General features: G+C 34.6%; 1 protein-coding gene and 1 non-coding gene across 2 annotated transcripts in view; both read right to left on the bottom strand.

The window, feature by feature from the left end:
* Positions 1–25,339, bottom strand: part of LOC145256351 (sphingolipid delta(4)-desaturase DES1-like) — a 77,095-nt gene extending 51,756 nt beyond the window's left edge. Inside the window, exon 1 of the mRNA XM_080115168.1 lies at positions 24,912–25,339. Coding sequence (XP_079971294.1) covers positions 24,912–24,993 — 82 coding nt within the window. The 5' untranslated portion in view covers positions 24,994–25,339. The remainder of the gene's footprint in view (positions 1–24,911) is intronic.
* Positions 1,208–1,343, bottom strand: LOC145256695 (small Cajal body-specific RNA 14). Its single transcript, XR_013864013.1, has one exon.
* Positions 25,340–26,107: the final 768 nt, after the last annotated feature.

Below are 26,107 nucleotides of genomic sequence, written 5' to 3'. Positions count from 1 at the left end.
ACATTTTCGAAAGTCATCCCTCTTTTCGATTGTCTAGCCTTAATTAAAACCTACGTCACTCCCGGTTTGACGGTGGTTGTAACAGCAAAGACGTCAGGTTTTTTTTTGAACTGCCACAAAGCCATCTCCGACTCCATTAGCAATGAACAAATCGCTCAGCCAATGTTAACTGCAGTGAAAAATATACTTGAAATTAACGTTTATATAAAGCGTAAACGTCATTCAAGATGACCAATATATACAATACTAGCAAGAAGACCCGACGTTGCTCGGGATTAAATGATGATCAAGGAATATTTCACACTTGTATATTTTTATTGTCATCGAAATCCGTGAAATCGCCAGGAAGGAAGCTTCACATGCAGTAACTTAGTCCAAAATAAACGTTATTCTACACTGCACTCTAAAGAACCTACTGTTTCTTTTATAAAATTACTAGCGAGGGGTACCCGGCGTTGCCCGGGTGTTTGGAGGTGTGGGAGGGGGGGTTAAAAAAAAAAAAGTATGAGGATCGAACCCAAACCGTTGAGGCAAAGTTGTAAATTAAAGTGTGAAAAAAAACGTACGACGTTAACCATTGCCCCACCGCGAGATGCTAACAGAAACACGTTTGAATTTATTTAATTACTTGGATTTGGCAGGTGCCCGTTTTAATGAGTTAATGAAGTCAAGTTTTACTGCGAGATTTTTATTTTCCCCAAGATGTTATAGGAAAAAGACTAACCCACATGCGGCAAGCGACAAATTAATATTTATCTTCTCGAAATCGAGCAAATTAAATAGACAGGCGAGCTTCATTGTTAACTGTGAGATATTACGATTTATGTGTGATATAATAAGTTTTAAAAAGTTGTGAAGCGAGCGACCGCTTCTCTGAAAGAAGCCTTTTGCAGACATACAGAAAAAGCGAACACATACATACATTTTCGCTTTTATATTTATAGATTTTATACAAACTTTTTTCCAGTTGACGAAAAAAATACATTAAGAAATTTATGTGTAGGGTTTGAACCTACAGACCACGTCATGCAAAATACATGCTATCAACTTACCCACAATACAATTTTCACGGCCCGTTGTTGCTAAGCGACATGGAAAAAAATGGCTTTATAGATGATAGGTAAATTATAATAATCGTTTTGATTATCGAGAATTATTGGGGGTATTCTGAGACAAAACTTAAGATCACGCCCAGACTTCTACATTGAAGTTCTGTAAATTTTAAAGAAAATCTGTTCTGCTGTTTCAGAGTCTATAAGGAACAAACAGTTACATTTATATAAGTGTGTGTGTGTGCATATATATATATATATATATATATATACACACACACACACACACACAGCCAATATACAATATATATATATACATATCGTATATCAAAGCAAGAATCTATCATCCAAATGCACTTGCTTCTGTGACTAAGTTTTTAATAACTTTAGTTTCAATGCATTTAACTGGAAGGTGGGCGAGAAGGAAAAAAAAAAAAAAAAAAATCACATACCCCTCCCCACATGATTTGAAATTCCTTGTTGCCTGGGGTTATCCACCCTGTAGTCTAAGACACTCGCAGCCGCCCAAGTCATTTGCAATAATTGGGTGAAAAAATCTGTCCTGCTTGTTAATGTTTCTGCGACTAAAAGTTCTTATAACTTTTGCTGTAATGCCAACACAGTATGAACCATTTCTGAAATGGCTTTTTCCCCTGTTGACCGAGGAACTGCTGATGTCCTGTGCAGTTCTAGGAGATCCATCCTGCCAAGCAGTTGCCTCCGGTCTTTCTGGAGAATCCCTAGCAAGAAATGTCAACAAAGCTGCACAGACAATTTTTCATAGGCTGGAGTATTCCTTCTTTAGGGGAGCTGGCTTGATTCTCTTCTACATTCTGACCTTATGTCACATTTTTCTGGGGTGGGGTGAAATTTGAAATTTTGGTTGATAAAAAGTTTTACGTGCGATTTTTGTTTTTAATTTTTTTATCAGCACAATGAGACAGATTTTTTTTTGTGCAGATAACCTGGAAAATTTTGGAACGAAGGCTTTGACCTTTGCCCTCTTTGCTTTACGCACTCTACTCCCTCCTTTTCATTCTACTTTTTTTTTCTTTTTTTTTTTTCATACTAGCACATGTACCTCACATTGCTTGGGTAAAAACTGCGCAAAAGTAAGTATTCACACAAATGGTTATTCAACGAGCGAGAATATGCAACGCAACTTATGAGAAAAACGAAAAAAAAAAAAAATGTATTCAGGTTAGTGTGAGGGAAAGTTTAGCGCTGTTAAAGTTTGTGTAAATTGTTAGACTATAAAGAAAAGTGAATATGTGCGTTATTGAGTTATTAAGTTGGGATCGACCTAAAAAAATAATGAAAATTTATATTCAAATAAAATACACATCAAGTGCGCTTGAAAGCCAAATTACAACACAATTTCACAAAAATAAAAATATTTTACTAGTCTTAAATTTATAATTTAAATATATTTCAGAGTCAAACTCCATCCTCAGTATTTTGGGTTTTTTTTCTTCTTTCTTGCCATGTAAAGTTGGAGAAAGAAAAGTCAGGAGTAAAGATCTGTGCATTGTCTATCAGCGGTTGTATTTTGAAATGACAGGAGCAGTGCGTTGGGTTGGCTACGCAAGATTAAAATCAGGAGTGTAAGTTCCGTTATAGAAGCATTGATTTAATTTGAATAAAATAAAATACACATCAGGTGCCCTTGAAAGCAAAATTACAATGCAATTTCATGAAAAGATTGTTTGAAATTTATAATTTAAATATATTTCAAAGTCAAACTCCATTCACATTTTCGTGAAATCGAGTTGTAATTTGACTTTCAAGTACACTTGATGCATATTTTATTTTATTTATTTATTTATTTTTTTTTTTACACAGTGATCACCACTTATCAGGGCCCGGAAGCCACTCAGGGATAAGGGTTATTGCAAGTACATTACGTTAGTGTGGAGATTTGATGGAGTGTTTACTTAAGGGGGCGGTTCATTAGGAATTTGTTAACGTTGGACTTGAAGACATCCAAGTTGTAGTCCGGAGGGAAGCAGGCAGACGGAACAGAGTTCCACAGGCGTGCAGTTCTAAGAAAGAAGCTTTGTTCATGGAATCCGCGTTTTGATTTAGGCACAGATATAGAGTGGGGGAAATTTTTCACAGTGGATTCAGCTAGACGGGTGTTTTTCGTGAAAGATTGGCGAGGGGGGACCAGGGATTGGAGTTCAGACGAGCACCTGCCATGAAAATAACGATAAAACAAGGATAGGCTCGCAACGTCTCTTCTGTGGGAGAGGGGTTGCAGGGTAGAAAAAAGGGCATCCCCCACTAAGCCACGAATTCAAATTAAATCAACGCTTCTATAACGAAACTTACACCCCTGATATATGAGTAAAATAAAGGAAAATAGAAATGATCAGAACCTAATAACAAAAATGATATCAAATTTTAAACTAGTAGGAGACCCAATGTTGTTCAGGATTCAATGAGGATCAACACATGTTCGACCCTTCCATACTTTTATCATCAAAATCGGTAAAATCGACCCCCCCCCCCCCGCTTTTTTAAAATCAAAATCGAGTGATTGCCTACTGGGACGAAGCTTCAAATGCCTTTCTCACAGCGACTTAATCTGCAAAACATTCTAGTCTATATTGCAATGTAGAGAATCTAACTTGATTTTATAAAATTATCTGAATAGTGGCTTCATTTAAAGTTAAAAATGAAGAAGTCAAGTATCATGGTTTAACTGTGTTCTAAAAAAAAAATAAATAAATAAATAAATAAAATAGAAATAATAGAAATAAATTAATTTTTACACCTATAGGCACTAGTGTATTATGCTTCTGCAATCATCGGTGTAGGAAGTAATAATTACTGCTGGTCAGAAGATTCAAAACCAGTCCACAAAGCAAACCTCGACTTTGCAGGCTAACATCTTTTCTCCAGCAATTAAGACATGAATGGAAGGAAATTAAGTACCTATGAATGCCTTGTATTCAGCGACAGGAAGTTGAAGTGATGCGTGTGTGTATAGATATATACACGAACAGAAGAGGATCGTTCCAAAAGTAATGCCTCCTATTTTTTTTATCTTGTCCAAATGGATCAGAGAGGATTGCAAATTACATTGTTATGATGACTGAACTTATGCATTCATGATTTGAAAGTTTCATCTGTTTCAAATAATGAGTGTTAAACTAAGAAAACAACCTGTCATGAGCATGTATCAGAAGCAGAGATGCGTCATTGAATTCCTGACAAAGGTGCATAGAGAATGGTGGCGATAATGTAGAAAAAAAAAAATTTTTTAAATAGGTTTTACTTTTGGAATGACCTTCATAGGGATATATATCTCCCTATCTTGCATTTATCATATTGGGAAGTGAGATATACTGCTGCTAGCAGGAAAAAAAAAAAAAAAAAAAAAAAGAAAAGAAAAAAAAAGGTATTTATTTGCGAAAACAAATTGAGCTTAGGCGTTTGTACAGTGTTTAAACATTGTAATTTTGCATATCCATCTCAGAAGCAGCCAAATAGTGTAACAGTGAGAAGCGCTGATTGCCACCTAGACGGTCGAGTTTCAATTCTAACCGCACTACTGATGAGCTGTGATACAATAAAACAGTATTGCACGTGGATGACATATATATATAGGGGGGGGGTAATTTTTCACTCATCCTATTAAATGTAGTTATTTATTCCCACAAAACCACATTTACTCTATGGGCTGTACTATCTTAAAATATCTTCATATAAAACTGAAGGACGAGGAATATGAAGAGTTGAATTATTTTCCCTCGACTGAAAATTCTAAACAGTGGTTACTTTGCCCATCCTGAGAAATTCTTTGTCCAACCTCCGCAACAAGACAACTAATAAATTTAATGAGAAAATTCTGTCAAAATGTCACGCTGACAATAGGGATGGTCAACCGATAACAACGTGCATGATCGCAAGTTCCACAACAAACACAATAAAAATGATTCCTGTTTTAAAACATCTGCGCACGTTACCAAAAAAAAAAAAAAAAATGCAATAGAAAGTACCTTTGGCATAGTGGATCAAGTACTTGGTAAAATTCAGTCGTAAAGCTACACATTACACTCTTCTGGAGTTTGAAGGTTTAATCCTCAGTGCGGATGACACCCACAAATACAATGGCGAATTACTTAAGACTTCTACCTTTCAAGATTCAAAGTTCAATCCTTGGTGTGGGTGACATACAAAATTGCAAATTACTGTCGTGGCTGACTGATTGAAAGCATGCTACCCCCATGGATTAAATAAAGGGTTCCATTTGAAATTTTGTGTAGATTCTCTGAGTAAGACAAAAATTTTAGAGTTCAACAAGATAGACCTGAAGAAGGTCGGAAGTTACATCAACTGAAACGTTGTGTAAATAACACTTGTGATGAGAACATTCCATATTTCATAAATTTAAAAACAGGAATTTAAATTAGTTGTTGGGTTTTATGGCATGTCAACCGCCATTTTATGTATTCATGTTTTGTATACAAGGAGTTTGTAGATTGAATATGTTTTAGCTTTTTATTTAGACATGTATTCTGTAAAAAAAAAAAAAAAAAAAAATTCTATTCCACCCATAGATGACAGGTACTATCACAAGTTAGAGTGGACCTGGGAGTAAGTACTAAAAGGAGACTCCACACTCCCAAAAGCTTCCAAATTTGGGCCTCACCCTCAGATGCAACTTTGTGTCATACACGGGAGGTGGGAGGGGGCAATAGGATAGGAAAATGCAGCTTTTACAAAAGGCACTTCAAAATGGATACCTCATTTGTTTTTCCTTAAAAACACAGACAGCCTTCATACAGATGCTTCTGCCAAACCGATTGCTTCAAAACCATCCTATCCCGGTCATCAGCATTCATAGTGACGGTCTTCAGACAGTCTTTGACAACATTCTTAAAACATCTTGTCTTACGTCTGATGCTTACCATGCTGCAGTTGCACCATATAGATAGTTGCTTCCAGAATCTTCCATCCTAGCACTTTTCACTACAAATCTCCCGACTTCCATGACAAACATACCTGTTTGTTCTAGAACAGTTGAGAAATTTATAGTTAATCTTTAGAATCCTCATAACCAGGCTTCTGGAGTCTTAATGCGACAATGGTGTGTGTGTGTGTATATATATATATATATATATATATATATATATATACACACATATATACACACACACACACACACACACAGAGCATGGAATGATAAGATTGTTGCACTAGAAAAGACATGATTCCATTTCTGTGTGATGAAAACCAGCTTTTTTTTTTTTTGCAGACCATCTACTAGTTGGTCAGTTGTGTACAATTCTATCATATATGAAAGTGACACAATGTTCAACGAGAGAGATCGGAGATGCACCGCTGTACAAATCACGTTTTCTATCAATCTAAGTTATGACCACAGGACCATTGCCAGCACCCTTAAAATGTATCACTGGATTGCCACAAATAACAGGGACATACCAAGGGAATTGAAAACAAAGTTTTTTTTGCCACAGTCTTTGGTGTGCTTTCAAGCGAGGGCCACATCACGCCACCTCAAGTTGAAGTTGGCTTGCAAGTCAACACCAAGTGTACCTGGATGTGCTGAAACGTGATGATCCCCTGGTGCTATCAGGTGGCCACTTGCAGACCCTAGGTATGGCAGCAGCCCACAAATCCAATCTTGGCTTTAGGAGGAGTGCTACAACTTCGTACCTTTCTCTCACCCCCCCTCCTTCCCCAATTTGAATCTGCTGGACTACTTCGTTTGGTCATATATCGAGAACATCACCCACATGACCTCCCACAATACCAAAGCCAGCCTGATTGCCGTCATCCGAATATTCACCAAGCTCCCACTGGTGCTTGTGGAAAAGGCATGCTCCGGACCCATATCAAGGTGGTGATTGAAGCTGAAGGTGGATACATTGAATAAGTGCCACCTCTACTACATAATCAAGTTACCCGAATTGATTTTTTTCAAGAAAGTTTTAAAACTGTAGTGTTGGTTTCTTTAGGGTGACAACTTTATCATTCCACACACAAGCAAATTGCCTAGTCATAAAATGCTTAAAATATATTTTATGCAGTTTACATATTTATCGATTATAATATTATACACAATATATATTAGCGATTTCAAAATAAAAAAAAAAAAATGACTGTCCAGCTTGATTAGAAAGCAAAACATAACTCCAGCATTAGACGTTACTGCTCGAGCTATCATCAGACGGATAAGAGAATGCCAAAACTTAACAGACTTTAACATATAAATGTATATTTGTGCATGCGTAAAAGAGCACTTTAAGTAGACTTTTAAGTGTTCTTAAAAGTCTTGTATTAGAATACCTCAGATAAGTATCGAAAATCAATAATTGAAGAAATCCCATTAAAGAAGTAGCAGTTCAATTTGGACCAAAGTTAACACTTTTATACAGCCTAACATCACAAGGGCACTTGAGAAGTTTTATCACTGATGCAGAAGGGCCCGGCAGAAAAGACCAACAGTAGGTTCTTCGATGAGACGGACACATTCAAAATGAATGTTTTCGTTTAGAACACAATTGAACCATGGTAATTTAGTTTTGCAATTTAAATTTTAATTAAAATCATTATCTAAAAATAATTTCATAAAATCAATAGATTCTTTACAGTGCAATGAAGACTACAATGAATTGTAGATTAATATAATAGACTTAGGTTGGTCGCCGTAATGTAGATGTTGAAAACATTTTTTAAAGATTGTGTCAAGCTGGCCTAATGGTTATTGTACTAATTTCACTGTATTTAGGTTTTGGTTTCGATCTAAGCTCGAGTATTTTTTTTTTGCTGACAAATGAATTGTTTAGAAAAAAACTCATAAGCACACGCCCCAGTTTCTTTCCAGTTTTTTTTCTAACTAAATTTTTTTTTCAAGGGAATTTAACGTTACGTTTAATACCTATGTTATTTCTGTTTATAATAAGAAACCTGCATCAATTAAAATATAATAATCATGCGTATTTTACAACTGGGCAATGGTGGGCGGTGTGCTAGCTAACTATAATTTGGTTGTTTTCAAGTCCAACATAAACAAATTCTTGATGAGCTGTCCCCTTAAGTAATCCAATTTACCAAATTTTCACTACTAATGATCACTACGATATTTTCCCATTGACTACACATTAACCCTTATCCTTGAGTGGCCTCCGGGCCTTGATAAATGGCGATTCCTATGCATGAAATATATATAATAGACTTAGCTTGGTCGCCTTAATGTAGACGTTGTGTTCAAAATATTGATTTTCTGGTGACGAGTATCACTTTCATTTTCTCCAGATTGATGAAGAGTTCAAAAGGTAATAAAGATTCTTGGGGAGATCCACTATTTCCTGTATACCCCCCCCCCCAGTATGAAAACCGAGGCCGCATCATTCAGCGTAGAGGAGCTCCTACACAGGAGCTTTGGAAAGTCTTGGATTTCATATAAAAGTGAGCAAAGCTGCATATAATGTAAATGGCTTAAGAACAAGGACACTAACATCACGTTTCTGAAAAGGACCATCATAAAATGTTGAGAACGGCGAGCAAGCGTGCCAACCTGCATAACATGGTTATTTATGGCTACTATTTCCAAAAAGTGCACCGCTAAAGTGGAAGCACGTTTTCATGTCCAGATGAGCACAAAGACACAAACTTTATAATAGATGAGCGGGAAACAAATGTACACTTATCTAAAGCAATGGCTGAAACGCTAGAAAACGATCTTCAATCAGTACTGGAAGGAGTCCGTAAGTGGATGGTAATATTTAATGCTGCTAAGACTAAGCCAAACTATTTGCAAAGAACTTTGCAGCTAATTCTACCCTATGCGACGAAGGCCATCAACTCCCCATATTTCCTCCTATAACACAGAACAAGCTAGGTAATATACAAATATCCGTGCATGAGGTCGCCAAGCTAATAAAAAACCTAGATTCCAGTAAAGCAACTGGCCCTGATGGCATCCCAATTATAGTGTTAAAAAAGCTTCAACCAGAACTTGCTCCCATACTTACGAAACTATTTAAGCGCTGCCTTAAGGAGAAGTGCTTTCCGACCCCCTGGAAGACCTCATCAGTTTGCCCTGTATTTAAGAATTCAGGTGATAAGTCATCTCCCTCTCAATACAGACCAATAAGTCTTCTCTGTGTTATGAGTAAGTTACTGGAATCAATATTAAATAGAGAAATAGTCAACCACCTCAGCAGAAACAACCTTCTTAGTGACACACAATATGGTTTCCGCTCTGCAAGATCTACTGCAGATGTGCTGACGGTTATATCCCACAGGATTAGTGAATCTCTTGACAAAGGCTTCCTTTCTAGGGCAATTGCTCTTGACATATCAAAGGCCTTTGACAAAGTATGGCATAAGGGTCTACTTCACAAGATTTCCAGCTACGGTATAACTGGAAATGTTTTCTCAATCATTAAATCATTTCTCTCCGATAGGCTCATAAGAGTAGTGGTAGATGGACAAAAATCGGAGGCCTGCAATATAAATGCTGGAGTCCCTCAGGGGTCAATCCTCGGCCCAACTCTTCCTGATCTACATCAATGACTTCCCTAAACACATACTTAAATCATTCGTTGACATCTATGCTGATGACACGACCATCTACGGCAACACATCAAAGGCTGTAAATGACGAAGTTCTCTCGGATTCTCTCTCCTCTGATCTCGAGCGCGTGGTTCAGTGGGGGAAGATGTGGCTAGTTACCTTTAATGCATCTAAAACCAAACTCCTATCCTTACATCATCAACGCTCTGATCCCCAGCTGGCATCAATTGTGATGGATGGCTCTCGTCTGGGTGAGGCCCCGTGTTTTGACAAGCTTCTGGGTTTGACCTTTACTCCTGATCTGAAATGGAACACGTACATCAAGTCTGTTGCCAAGGTCGCTGGAAAGATGGTGGGATCCTTCTACCGCTCCAGAAGATATCTCACTACTGATGCAATTCTCTATCTATATAAAAGCCAAGTACGGCCAAGGATGGAATACTGTTGCCATATCTGGGCAGGAGCTGCCAAAAACAGCCTATCATGCCTTGACAGAGTACAAAATAGACTTCGTGGTTTAGTGGGGGATGCCCTTTTCTCTACCCTGCAACCCCTCTCCCACAGAAGAGACGTTGCGAGCCTATCCTTGTTTTATCGTTATTTTCATGGCAGGTGCTCGTCTGAACTCCAATCCCTGGTCCCCCCTCGCCAAACTTTCACGAAAATCACCCGTCTAGCTGAATCCACTGTGAAAAATTTCCCCCACTCTATATCTGTGCCTAAATCAAAACGCGGATTTCATGAGCAAAGCTTCTTTCTTAGAACTGCACGCCTGTGGAACTCTGTTCCGTCTGCCTGCTTCCCTCCGGACTACAACTTGGATGTCTTCAAGTCTAATGTTAACAAATTCCTAATGAACCGCCCCCCTAATTAAACACTTCATAAAATCTCCTCACTAACGTGATGTACTTGCAATAACCCTTATCCCTGAGTGGCTTCCGGGCCTTGATAAGTGGTGATCACTGTGTAAAAAAAAAAAAAAAAAAAAAAAAGAAAAAAAAAAGCTTCTTTCCTTTAACAATTACAAGAAAACCTTCTCAACCATCGATTGTCATGAGTAATAGGCCACTTGAGAACTCTGCATTCAAACTCCTTGGCTTAACATTCACAGGCAACATGAACTGGGACAAATACATTGAAGACCTCATCAAGATTGTTGCAAAGAAGATGGGCTCCCTTTACCATGCTAGAAAATTACTCCTACCTGACAATATCCTGTATTTCTACAAAGCCACCATTCGCCCACGCATGGAGTATTATGTTATTGTCACATCTCGGCTGGTGCATCCACTAGAGACTCTCTCTCTGACAGAAAAAAAAAAAAGTCTCCCAGTAGGTCTTGCACTATCAACCAAGCTCCAACCCCTGTCCCATCACTGCAATATTGCATTCCTGTGTGTTTTGCAACTATTTTAATAGAATATGCTCAGACGAACTTGCAGCACTTGCCCCCCCCCTTCCTCGATGTAATATCCCTGACTAATCCAACATGCAAAGTCCCACGCCTTCACTGTAGAGATCCCTAGATACTGGAAAGCCTTCTATTCTATCCCTCCCCGTTCAAACTGCTAGATTTAGACATTCCCTCCCAGCCTCTTGTTTCCCCAACTGACATGCAGAAGTTGAAACAATGTGAACAGACATCTCGCTGCTCAACTTCCAACAGTGTCCCTGTAGCTATGGTGCCAAATAGTAGCTCCTTACAAGTCCAAGTGTCAATATGCCTCGTTTGGAAGGGGAGTGGGGGTAACTAAGATAAATAAAAGACATGCAACATCAGTGGATTTCTGCAGAGATCTTCTCACTCATGTAGCAAAATATGACTAAACAGAATAGTCTGTTAAATACAATTTATCTATTGTGAAAACGTTTCATAGTGTGTCTGTCTGTGTGGGTGGGTTAACGGGTGTCAAGTATAATGTTAACCATTCTACTATTTATGACCATTTTCTGTGTCAATCAGAACGAGAGTGCAACAAGTGTCCGTTTCATATGTCAGTTGAAATAAAACCCGTTTTGATTAACAACGATGACATGGAAGTATTTCTATTGAAAGACTATGAGGAGTGGATTTTCCTTTCAATATCGAGATTGCCAACAAAGTTTTCTATGGTCGGTCATAACCATGGGATTATTTTGTCAAAAACTAAAGACTGATAAACAAATGACTCCCTACGAATGCAGAAATAGATACGTTTACATAACTGCACGGATGAACAAATAAATGTATAAATGTAAAGGAAATTTAAATTGACAGAAAATATTCACAAGTGTAACCTGGCACTCCCGGGAATGTGCTAAAAATAGCAACGACTGTTTTAAAACAAGAGAAAACACAAAAACCATCTTTCATAAACTAGACAGAATCAAAGAACTGCTTTCGAATCAAGTTTAAAATACAGTTAATAAACACTAAAGATACTTTTAACTATAAGTAATATGGTATGAAATTAATTATAGCCATTCGTTGTTTAACGACATCATCATTGACCATGGAGCCTGTATATAGCTAATGTTCAGCTTAGGACCTAGAAGCACTTCTATCTTGACTTGAGAGCCAGGTCACCGTGGAGACGAGGGGTAGCAACAGTGGTACCCAAACAGCCATTTTCAGAGCTACTCAACAAACCAACTATGTGAGTTACAAACTTACCAGTGTGCAATACACGTCACATGTTACTCTCTACTGCTGCCTCTTGGAACTCCCTCCTAGGTGCTCAGTTTCAACGCTGCAAGGTGGTGGAGGTTCAGTTTTGGTGTGGGGTATTATTAGTACCAATGGTCCAGGCTCTCTAGTTCGCTTGCAAGGTCAAATTAATTCGACCAAGTACATTAATATTTTAACTGAGCATTTTCTACCCTACTTTGTCGGAATTTGGATGATAATCCCATCCTCATGTAGGATAATGCTTCCATTCACATAACTGGCAATGTCAAGAGGTTCCTGGAAGAGCATGATATTCCGTGTTTGGATTAGCCTGTACAATCTCCAGACCTCAATCCTATCGAAAATGTATGGCATTACATCAAGCAACAGCTACGCAATGATAAAATTTCAAATTTTGAAGAACTTTGAACAAAAATTAAAGAAAAGTGGGATGCCCTTTCCCTGGAGTATTGCTGCAGTCTAATTCAAGGAATTTCTAAAGATTGCAGTCTGTTAAATTGCAGAAGGGCTATGCTATTAAATATTAACTAGTTCATTGTGTTCCTGTTGTAATTGTGTTGCATTAATGTCCTAAAGTTACATTTAAATAACAATTTTCCATTGTGCAGACTTTTTTGCCTCCTCAATTTGAAGTTATTTTTTTTTTTATTGATGTGAACAATATGAACAGGTAAAATTATAGAAGAATAAAAGGCGAATCAAATGAGGTATAGTTTGTTTAAACAGTTACATTAATTTTATCAAAAATTTGCAGTTTTTGAAAAAATTACAAGTGCGGACTTTCTTTTTGCCACCTGTGTATGTATTCCTCGTATTTTTAAGACGATTATACCCAAACATTACGAAAATCGATATGGTAGACAATTATTTAATAAAGAAAATAGAATTTGATGAAAACAATCGTAAAGCACAGAGTTCAACAGGGAGGTAATTTTCCGTTCGAATTAAAGACAGCTGCAATTTTTCATCTGCTAACATGATTAAAGTTATTTTTTTTTTAATTATTCAATAATATGCAGGTAATTCCGACTGCATCATTTGGAAGCTACCATTGTAACTTATTAGAACTGACGGCACTTCTGCATGACAGCGACATATAAGCAACAGAGCCAAGTTATCGACCCGTTGTTCAAAAGAGAAATGACATGTGAACCTCAAATATAAACAAACGTTTAGTATAACACAAAAATATATAACAAAATAAACAAAAATATGAAAATCGAAACATTTATTGCATAAAAAAAAATGTATCAAAATATAATTCTAATGTACGAATATAATTTTTTTCCAAGGAGTGATTTAATGTATTAAAAATACAATTTTAGTTTGTCAATGTAGCAAAATAGAATTTTAAAAACATGAGACGTTTAAAGGGGTTTAAGAAGAATTTTTTGGCAGATATACACAAGCAAGGCCCCCATAGCAAAATACGCATCGGCTCTGATGTTGTATGCAACACATTCTAGGGATTTTTCATTAATCTTCTATCTTATCTTCTATACATATAAAAGACAAAACTGCCACACGCGTTTTTGTATGTCCACGAGAGGCTTTTTTCGCAGGACTTCTTGACAACGTTACAAAAGTTTCCTTATACTTCCTAGAGGCAAAGCAAAGGCAACCGCTTTTCGGCCTTCGTGGGCTAGACGTCTAGAAGGCAATTAGCTTTGATCAATGTTGGGAAACCCTTCATATCAGACAATTGCTATTCATTGGCACTGCCAGAGTTCCCATTTTTTGTAGGGAGCTGGTTTTCCCTCCACACATTATAAACGACCTCGTGGGGAAGCAAACCACGATAGAAAGCGGAAAGCTTAACTGGCCCCAGGCCAGGTTTAAAAGCCATTTTCATTTCTCCACAGACTCCTATGATTCTTAACTTAATTTCCAACTCAATGAATTCAATATCCTCTTTGGCGTAACGGTTAGCGAGGATGGCTAATTACCATGTTTTCGAGTTCGATCTCACCTTTTTTTATTTTTTTTTTTATTATTATTTATTTAGTCTTTGTGCCAATATCCTCCACCCAGGCAAAAGTTAATTACCAACTTTTTTTCACGTTCTTTTCCTCCTTCGTGGTACGGGTTCGAGCCTGCCTACTACCACTTTTTTTTTGCCTCAACACATCCCTCCAAATACCCGGGCAACGCTGGACATCCTTGCTAGTCATATACATACATACATATATATATATATACACACACACATATACATTAGATGGCAAAATGGGCGCGTACGTTTTTGCATGTCCAAGAAAAGCTCTCGAAGAGGTTATATTTATTTACAATTTTCCTTATACTCCCTAGATTATAATATCTACGATTTGCGAACGGACATCGTCTCTACATTTATTTTGATCGACTTTTAAAAAATTCCCTCTATTCTGTCCTTTTGCGTGTTTGCTCGTATTTTTCGTGTAAATGAAGCCAAACTCGTCAAAGCAAATTCAGCTACCTGGCTTTCTTGCAAGGGACGTCCAGAAAGGCAATTAGCTTTGATCAATGTGGTGGTGGGGGGAACCCTTCATATCAGACAGTTGCTATTCATTTGAGAGTTCCCTTTTTCAGGGGAGCTTGTTTCCCCAATATCGTGGGAAAACAAATAAATGAAACTACGGAAAGCTTAACTGGCCTTCAGCCAATGTTCATTTCTGCACGTGCGTGATTCTTAACTTATTCACTTCAAGTCAACTTTTTGATTGACATCGATAAATTTGAACGCTTTACACTTCCTGTGGCGTCATAACGTAGCGGTAAGATGTTACATTTTCTTTCACTTTCTTTTCCGCCTTTGCATCATGTGTTCGAGCCTGCCTACTACTAAAACTTGTTTTTCTCTAAACACACACCTATAAACACCCCGGCACCCCCACTAGTTTGAAAAGAAAGTAAAGAATTTTGGCGTATGTGGGCTTTTTTTTTTTTTTTCTTTCTTTTTTTTTGCTTGAACTTTGCGCTTTGCTTTTTGGATTATTTTATGTTTTTTTTGGGGGGGGCAGAGATTATAGTTATTAGTAATTATTAACAGGAAAATTGAATGTTAAAATTTTTTAGAGGGGATAGAAGAGTGCAAGTTAAAATGATGGCTTCAAAAGGTTTTCGGGTTTGTCGAAAACCAATATCGCATTTAAATTTTTCAGAAAATAAGTAGTTTTCCGGATATTAAACAATGTAATTCCTTATGTTAAACTACTTGTTTGGGGAAAATTTAAATGCAATATTGTTTTTCAGTATACCCGAAAACCGGCCTTGTTTTTCTTTGACATCCCTGTTTCTGCGACATTGAACATGACAGGGTATGTGAAAAAAATTGTCCCCGGCAACGTTTTAAGTCAAATATCAAAGTTAGTTTTGTTTTTAACTAGCAGAACTCGCTAACTGGCATAAAAGATATGATATACTAAAAGTTATGATAAATTGAAACCAGTAGCAATAAAATTCTGCTTATTTCTGGAAAAGTATTTTATCCGTGATTTAAGAATGTTCTGTTTTATGTTTATTTGGGAAAAAGTTTCACTTTTAAAATATAAGAAATTATTTTTATTTCAAATTGGTAACTTAAATTACTTACATTCATTTGTTTACCTGGAAAAACGTTTTATATACGAGTTACGCCTGGGCCTTCGAAATAACGGTCTCCGTCTTTCTCTATCTGTGTAGCTCTCTCTGTGGATGTGTGTGCATGTATGTTTAACTAATTGTGCTGCTGTGCCAAAGAATAGAAAAAGAAAAAAAACAAACAAATGGATCTGTTTCACGTTGTAAGAATTGCAAGATGGGTAGTGTGTGAACATGTTAGTTGAAAAAGTAAAGTGTGAGTTTATTTACAAGTAGTCATATTCCAGAATTAAGGATTTGTTTACTCTCAGCCAATGGGATTTGCCAGATGTCTGTAAGGGAGAATTTTTTTCTAATGGGAAAAGGAAAGGTAAGTGCACGAATTCAAGGAGGCAGTTACATAAGCAGACTGGACGGTATATATGTAGTGCGAATAATATTTCCCAGTGTTGAGTGGAGTCGGTCGGAGTCCTTTTATTTAATGAGGGAAAATTACAAACTACTTCCTCTGTAAGTCTTGACGATAGTGTTGATGACGCTCCTAGGATGGATTATAGCATTTTATAATGAATAAATATGTATGAAACGGCGTTTGACAGTTATGAGATGATAAATAATAGTTTACACACATTCAATTTGTATGTGACATCTATTATTGCAAACCTACGCTAATTTGGTATGGAAGGGAACTTTTGCAATCAAATTATAATATAGGAAATAAAAAAAAAAAAAAAAGGCAAAATACTTTATTTGAACATTTTAACAAAGTTGTGGAAGATAGGAGTCGTTATAAAGTTAAATCCATATTCATGAGGGAGACTAGTAATACAAACTTTATTAGTCATCTACAAGAATTCCTCTGGCGGTGGCGAATCAAAAATAATTATTTAATTGGTATCACGGATACGTTTTTTTTTGTTTGTTTGTTTTTGCATGGTTTTACAATTGTTCACTGTGCAAAGGGAGACAAATCTTTTACTAAGTGATGCATGCGTCATTTCTTCATCTCATAATTTAGGACGCTCGGTGAAACGATATTTAAAAAAAAAAAAAAAAAAAAAAAAAAAAAATCGCAGTTTTTTTTTTTTTTTTTTTTTTTTTTTTTTTTAATGTAACAAAGTTGATAATACAAAATGTAGTCTGTACGCGACCATTAAGAGACAACCAATGATATTTTCATTAGATGAAAACATTAAAAAAGGCTGCGGCACCATTTTTTTTTTAATTAAGTAAATGTTATGGTAAGGTTTTTTTGTTTTTTTTTAAATTAGTCTTTAATCTTAAATACAAAAAATGAAACTCTTTCATAAAATAAGGATGAAACTTTTAAAGCTACGGCGACTTTTTTTTTTTTTTTTACTGCAACAAAGCTTACACTATTATTAAGACTAACATCCAGTTTTTAACATTACAAAAAGTCAAAATGCGACGATAGTTGTAAAGGAATTGTAAACGCAGCTAAAAAAGTTTTATCCTTGTTTTATTAAAGAGTTTCTTTTTAATGTTAAAGACTAATTTAAAAAAAAAAAATTTACTTTTTCATTTAAAACAGAAAAAAATGCCGCAGTTAAATGTCTAATGAAAATATCGTTGGTTCTCTTTAAATAGTCGCGTTCAGACATTTTGTATTAATGTTTATTGTTTATCAACTTAAAAAAAAAAAGTTTTTTTTTAATGTTTTGATTTTATAAAAACATCGTCGCATTATGCGTCCTAAATTTTAAGATAAAAAAGAAAGAAAAAGAACGAATCTGCACAGCAGTGAACGATTGTAAAACAACGCCGTCTTTTGTTTTCATGTTTAATTAAAATAAACGAAAAATGTGGGCTGACGTACGACGCATCGGCTCCGATGTTGTACGCAGTTCGTTCAAATGAGCGTTCATTATTCCGAAAAGGAAAGTTCGGTATGTGTATGTGTGTTTCTATTTTGGCTTGAAATTTGCGCTTTTCGGATTTTATTCATTTTTTTTTTCTTTTGACGGATATTTTTTTGGGGGGGAGGGGGATACTTGTTTTTGGGTGGATACTGAGGGTGTGCCCCCCCCCCTTCTGGATGGATATTTTTGTTTGGCCGGTTTTTTTTTAGGGGGGGGATTATGGTACTGGTCGCGGTAAGAGTTCCCTGCCGAACACCCTCAAAAAACAATGACTTCTCCCCGCGTAGGCGTAAAGGAGATGTTTTAGTTGCCATAGTAACAAAACTTTATCGACAATTGTTTTACTGTTTATGAATATTGAAATAAAATACATTACTACACATTTATTAATATCTTTTTTTTTTTTTACTGTTTATGTGTCAATTTTATCGACTTTTTTTCTTATATTGAAATATTATATATATGAAATACTGAAATTATTATTATATTGAATATTGAAATAAAAGACATTACTACACATTTATTAATAATATCTTTTTTTTTTTTTACTGTTTTACTGTTTGTGTCACTTTTATCGACTTTTTCTTTTCTGTTTTAAATGACTACGTTTTACACATTTATTAATAATATCTTCTTTTTTTTAATTTTTTTTACTGTTTTACTGTTTATGTCTCACTTTTATCGACTTTTTCTTTTTTAATAGCAGTTTCTTAAAATGAATATTAAAATAATTTCCCAACTTTTTTCATTTCTATGTGTTTTTAGTTTTGTGTGTTGAATGAAACTTATTTTTCATTACAACAATAGTTATCGACCCCGGTTCTTTGGCTGACAAACGACATCTGTCGGCGGTTCTTGAAACTAAATTACACGCATTCGCTTCATGTTACTGACATGCAGAAGTGCCAATGGTGCCTTAGGTGTTATTGTAAATTAACACTCTTAGCTAATTCCGTAAAATGAGATTCTACTTTTTTAGGCGAATTTGCACCCTCCCCATGTTAAGAATGGCTTTTTAAATAATAACGTTATTTCAGCACGAAAAAAAACCCATTAAACTTTAAGCTTAGAAATACGATTTAAAATATAGCGCGGATCATAAGTGAAGTGCACTAGCACCCATTTTCTTATTAATAAATGTTTAGTAATTATTTTTCTTTTAATATTCATAAACAGTAAAAACGTCGTCATTTAAAAAGAAAATGCTATTTAAAAAAGAAAATAACATTGATTAAACTTAAGTAAATTTATTATTCTATCACCATTTTGTGGTAAGTAAATTTCAAGAACCGCCGACAGATGTCGTTTGTCAGCCAAAGAACCGGGGTCGATAACTATTGTTGTAATGAAAAAAAAAAAAGTTTCATTTAACACACAAAACTAAAAACACATAGAAATGAAAAAAGTTGGGAAATTATTTTAATATTCAAGAAGATATTAATGTGTAGTATTTCAATATTCAATATAATAATAATTTCAATATTTCATATATATATTTCAATATAAGAAAAGAAAAAGTCGATAAAATTGACATATAAACAGTAAAAAAAAAAAAAAAAAAGATATTAATAAATGTGTAGTAATGTCTTTTATTTCAATATTCATAAACAGTAAAACAATGTCGATAAAAAGTTTTGTTACTATGGCAACTAAAACACGTCCTTTACGGCGTACGCCTGCGCGGGGAGAAGTCATTGTTTTTTTAGGGTGTTCGGCAGAGAACTCTTACCGCGACCAGTACCGAGATTATAGTTATAGATAATTATTAACAAGAAAAATCCAGATGAGCACTTGTGACAAACAAAAATAAACAAAAACCTTTATAACCCTACTCGACGAGAACACGACACGACTGTTTTTGTTTTAATCATTATTTTTTTATTCAAACATAAAAATTTCAATTTCGCTAGAACTTTGCGATTTTCGGATTATTTTCTTTTTTTTAGCCGGATTTAACAAACAAAACGAAAACAAACCAAATTTTGGTGCTTTATGCACTTGTCTTACCATGATTTTTTTTTTAATGGTTTAAGTGTCTCCCTCAACGTTTGAAGTATTTCAATTGTTTTTACATGTTTGCAACTTGTGTCCATACTCCCCCCACCCCGCATCGTTAAATCCGATTAAGAAAAAAAAACCCAAAAAACATCAAAATAATCAGAAAAGCGCAAAGTTCAAAGTCAAACTAATAAAGAAAAACTAAAGGCCAAAATTTCTTTCGGAATAATGAACGCTCCCTTGAATTGCGTACAACATCGGAGCCGATGCATATTGGGGGCCTCACTCGTGTACGTCCGCCTTTTTATGTATGTAAAAGTTTGTGAAAAAGTTCAAATAACGTTTTTAATGTAATTAAAAAAAATTGTTTGTTTTTTTGTTTTTTATTTTACTAAAACTAACATTTGACGTTTGTCTTGAAACATTGCCAGGCATGATTTTTTTCGCATACATCGCCAGGTTTAGTCTCGCAGAAACGGAGATGCCAAAATAAAACAACCCGAAAACCTATAAATGGTCGTCATTTAAAAGGTGAAAATCAAGTTTAAATTTATAAAAACAGACGAATTTTATTTCAAGGCAAAAAAAAAATAAATAAATAAAAATTTCCGATATTAGTAATAAATTTAGGTTTAAACACAGATTCGAAAAAGGTGTCAAAAAACAAATATATAACAAATAAATGTTATCAAAGGCAAGATAAGTTACTTTTCTACCAAACTGGATATATTTTTCGTGTTTTTATTCAATGTAACATGTTTATTCAGCTCGAAAAACATGCAGTGTTTACCGATGAGTACCCAGTTTTTTATTTGTAATACCTTTTCCCAAACTTACCGTGTTAAAGAGAGAATCAGACGCCATTTTGAATTTTTGAATACATCGGTAAACACTGCATGTTTTTCGAGCTGATAAACATGTTACATTGAATAAAAACACGAAAAATATATCCAGTTTGGTAGAAAAGTAACTTATCTTGCCGGTACTCCTGCAGTATTTTACCCACCGATTTCACGATCTTAGCCGAGCGTTGACGAACGCTTTCGGCGTTAACGCCGACGAAAGCCGAGAATTCGGAGCTACGGTGCAAGAAGAACGCTAAAAGTATGTGAATAGCAACAACATTACAAGGAAAAGATATTACACACACACAACAAAATGGATAAAATTAATACAAAAAATTTGGATAAAATAAATCACAAACACTTACCGTAAGTTTTTTTTAAAGTAAAATAAATTTATTTTGTTGAATATTTTTTTTTTTTTGGTTCATTTTGTTTTCCGATAGCTTTTTTTTTGGGGGGGGGGTAAGCAACAGTAATAAACACTTCAATGTTTTTTTGTTTGTTTGTTTTTAACAAAACGTTATTAAACAGTAACAACAATGTTTTTTTTGTTTTTTTTGTTTTTTTCTTTTCAGTAATGTTTGTAGGGGGGGGGGACAACAATTACTGTTTATCTTTAGTTCCGACTGGAAGATTTTCTACTGACTGTAGAGGCAAAGTAGGGAGCAAAGGGTTTTCAGAGGATGTGGAAAGAAGCTCCTTCCCAAACCGGGTAGCCTTCCGCGATTTGATTTATTTTATGGAGACAAAAGGGTTGTGTCCAATTTTTTGTCTCCACATAAATTCGCATAAATATGTTTCCAACAGCTCCCGGTTTTTTTTTTTTTTTATCGCTAAATTAAATAGCTGAAATGAAAGGCTGTGTATTTTTACTTTGAACAATAAAATAACTGAAATGAAACGCTATGTGTGTAATTTCAATGAAAATTATTCGTCTGCTGCGCTGCGCGTTCGTTTGAAGCGCCCTGATTGGCTGATAGAGTATCGTACCGCTCGCCATGTTCCGGCGTTTTCCGACGGATGTCGATCAACGCTCGGCTAAGATCGTGAAATCGGTGGCTAAAATACTGCAGGAGTACCAAAAACTGGATAAAATACTGCTAAAAACTCGCTCAATATATGTTACCGTGACATAGGTTGACGTATTTTCGGCGGGTTTTTAATAGTATTTTGTATAGTTTTTTTTTTTTATTTATAACATCTTTTCCCAAACTTACCGTGTTAAAGAGAGAATCAGACGCCGTCTTGAATTTTCCAATACATCGGTAAACACTATGTTTTTCCAGCTGAATAAATATGTTACATTGAATAAAAACACAAAAAATATATCCAGTTTGGCAGAAAAGTAACTTATCTTGCCTTTGATAACATTTATTTGTTATATATTTGTTTTTTGACAACTTTTTCGAATCTATGTTTACAGTAATACAAACCCATGAATTTTATCCAACATTTTTTTTTTTTTTTTTTTTTTTACAAAGGCATCACCACATTATCAAGGCCCAGAGGCCACTCAAGGATAAGGGTTAAAGAGTGTACAGTAGAAATTGGTCAATATAGTAATCATTAGTAATGAAAATTTGGTAAATTTAATAACTTATATGGAACGGCTCATCAAGAACTTATTTACTTTAGACTTGAACACAACCATATTGTAGTCAGCCGGAAAGCAGGAAAACGGAAGACAATTCCACAGGCGTGCAGTTCTAAGAAAGAAGCTTTGTTCATGGAATCTACGTTTAGGTTTAGGCACAGATAAAGTTTGCGATATTCTAATTGTGACTATAATACAATTGAACCGGGATGATCACATGTGTTTTTGTATGTGAAGAGAACAAACGTTCTTTGTTGAATTATGTTTGTACAGATTAGTAATATTTTAAGTTTCACTTGAAATGTGAAAGTTTAAAAATAATTCTACAAACAAAACCATTTTTATTGCAATGCAATATTTTTATTATTTTCGTTTCTTTTCGTTTTTTTTTCAGCGGATTACCGCAGGAGGTTGTAAAAAAAAAAAAAAAAAAAAAAAAAACTAAATAAAATAAAAAATATTTATAGGGAGTGCTGCTGCTCCTGCTCCTAGTGCTCCTCAGCTTCTACTTGCAACGTTAAATCGATCACCTATTTTAGAACCACTCGACTCGGTGTTATTTAGCCCTTTTTTTTAATTTTTTTTTATTTTAGCCTTTTTTTTTTAGAATCTCTGGATTGTAAAAAAAAAAAAAAACAGGTTTTATATCCAAAACTCCATAAAAAAAAAATGCTTATCAATTAAAACGAGATATTCAAACGGTCCCTAGAGAGAGTACAACTATTTTACATTCTTCTTGGTTGGTTTTATTTATTTATTTTTTTTAATTTTTAAACATTAATCAGAAGGAACTTTTCCAGGGCATTCATTTTCAAGCACAACGATCAGTTAATGCAGAACATAAACAAAGACGGAGGCAATTTGATTTTAATGGTACAATTGAACAATTTTTTTTTTTTTATTCAATATAAGATCCTCCTGCGGGGGGTGGGAATTAAGTTTACCTACATTTAATATTGGATCCCTATATAAAGACATTTTTAATCGTTATAAGTCAAGGGTAAAGTGGAACATTATTCTTTATCTTAAAGTGTGAAAACAAAAAAAAAAAAAAAAAAATGAAAGAAAAAAGTTACGTTTGACATTTCCATATAAAACAAATTTTGGGTTTGTATTACTGTAGTAACTGTACACAGATTCGAAAAAGTTGTCAAAAAACAAATATATAACAAATAAATGTTATCAAAGGTAAGATAAGTTACTTTTCTACCAAACTGGATATATTTTTTGTGTTTTTATTCAATGTAACATGTTTATTCAGCTCGAAAAACATGCAGTGTTTACCGATGTATTCGAAAATTCAAAATAGCGCCCGGCCGCCCGACTCTCTCTTTAACACGGTAAGTTTGGGAAAAGGTGTTATAAATAATAAACTAGACAAAATGCTATTAAAAAACAACCGAATATATGTCAACTTATGTCACAGTAGCAATTGAGCGAATTTCTAACTATTTTGTCTAGTTTATTATTTATAGCACCTTTTCCCAAACTTACCGTGTTAAAGAGAAAGTCGGGCGCCATTTTGAATTTTCGAATACATCGGTAAACACTGGATGCTTTTTGAGCTGAATAAACATGTTACATTGAATAAAAGCACGGAAATTATATCAATTTAGGTAGAAAAGTAACTTATCTTACCTTTGATCACATTTGTTATATATTTGTTTTTTTGACAACTTTTTCGAATCTATGTGTACAGTAATACAAGCCCCAAATTTTATAGAACCACCCCCGTAGTCTCAAAATGTGATTTTTGGATTAATTTATGAGAATTTCGAATCACCTGAGAAATTTCTTATCGGAAAGGGGGGGCACTAACACTAAAGTTGGAGAGAAATTTAAATGTCATATTCGTTTTAACGACCCAAAATACTTAGGAAAACCCCGGTTTAGTGACGGGAGTGATTCTATAAAAAATACTCTTATGTAACTATTTTTAAGTTAAAAAAAAATACAAAAGAAAGAATTGGAGAAAAAAAGCAAATATTCAATCTAGTGAAATTTATTCTTTTGGTATTTGTACAGTTTACAGACGGCTATTATTTAGAAGCACATTCTTAACATTTGTTATTCTGTACTTTCACCTAACAATATAAAATATACAGTAAAAAAAATGGAATTTTACTTGATAATCCTACACAAAAAAAAGCACGATCCATAAACTGCAGAAGTACCTATATTTTTCATTTATTTAAAAAGCCATCCATAAAATATAGCCACCTATTCTTTAAGAAAAGTTTACCCCCCCCCTTGAAGCAATTAATAAAACATCCGGATACTAAAACTCAGCCATTATTTTATCTTTTATTTTTTTTAGAAATTTAAATCTTTTTAACTTTCCCCCAAATAAAGTTTTCAAGTCAGAAATTTCGACGAAATAAAAAAAAAAAAAAAAAAAATCACAATCACTTACTTTGCTATAAATTTTCGACATTACTTTATTCGACTGGATTTAGTTGACACTAGTACTTAAAAACTAAAACCACACACAGATTGATAATCCATCTATCTCGTTATAATATATATATATATATATATATATATAGTACTCATGCAGAGTGATTCGTGCTGAAATAAGGTTATTTGAAAAAGCCATTCTTAACATGAGGAGGGGAGAGTGGTTTGTACCTATTCTGTACAATTGAATAAAAAAAACATAAAACTTTAATTAAACTTGGAAATACGATTTAAAAAAATAGCGCGGATCACTCTCTGCATTAGCACCATATATAAGTTGACTTAATTGTGAAAGTTAATTTTTCTTACCCATAATTTCCTTCCGTCGGGTTGCATGAGGTTCCTGTGTATAAACCCATTCAAAATCTGTCCTGGACACTTTGGCTCCCATGACTTTTCTTTGTTTCTTCTTTCGAAGCCTTTTTTTTTTTTAAATCGATTTAATAATGAAAACAAATCCTCAACTTTAAACCAAACAAAGTTGATGAAGTGCCGGGCAGAGACTTGTTGCCTCCAAACTAAGAAATGCCGTCGAGAGAATCAAGCATCATTTTATGAAAACAGAGGAGAGACTCTCTTCACACGCGTTTACTGAGTTTGGCTTCTACATTTGGAGTGAGTGATTGTTGTTGCTTGTTTTTTTCCGCAAGACAGACGAAGGGGAGGAAGAATATAGTCAGTGACGAAGGAGGAGGATGGACGGCTGAGTAGGAGATGCGACTAACGAAGAGGGAGAGAGAGGGTATGACATAAAAAATAGAGAGGGGGGTGAGGAGAGTGTCACGCCTCTGAATGAGCAAAAGCAAATCGTATGATTATACGACTCTCTCTCTCTCTCTCTCTCTCTCTCTCTCTCTCTCTCTCTCTCTCTCTCTACATATATATTTTCTCTCTCTTTGTGTGTGTGTATATATATATATGTATATAAATATGTATGTGTGTATATGTATATATATATATATAAATATGTATGTGTGTGTTTTCTCTCTCATATATATATATATATATATATATATAAATATATATATATATATATATATATTGCCTTTATGTGACTTCTTTTTCTTCTTATCATTATTATTAGTGCTAGTGTTATTATTATTATTATTATTATTATTATTATTATTATTATTGTGCATTAACAGTTACTTGATATCAAAGTTATACTTTATAATTTGATATCAAGTAAAAAAAATGCAGTATTACGTAATTACGTCTCAGATTGAAATTAGTAACAAAATTTTAAAACTTACAAAAAAATAATCGAGTACAAACACTGACTTATCTCCCCTGCTTTCACTTAACTAGCGATTTCACATTAAAAAAAAACAAGAAAAACGACGTTTTTTTAAATATGGTTCTAGCGAATTTTCTACTTGATCATTTTTTGTAATTTTTGGAAATTTTACTAATTTTGTTATGACACGTAATAGTGTTTTAAGATGCATTATATTTTTTTATTTATCCAATTATAATGCGCAAGTACTATTATTATTATTATTATT

The sequence above is a fragment of the Euprymna scolopes genome, chromosome 32, assembly GCF_053919585.1.
Source record: "Euprymna scolopes isolate OS-2025 chromosome 32, ASM5391958v1, whole genome shotgun sequence".
NCBI lineage: Eukaryota > Metazoa > Mollusca > Cephalopoda > Sepiida > Sepiolidae > Euprymna > Euprymna scolopes.
Note: the sequence above shows the minus strand (reverse complement) of the source record. Positions and strands in the feature narration are given on the sequence as shown.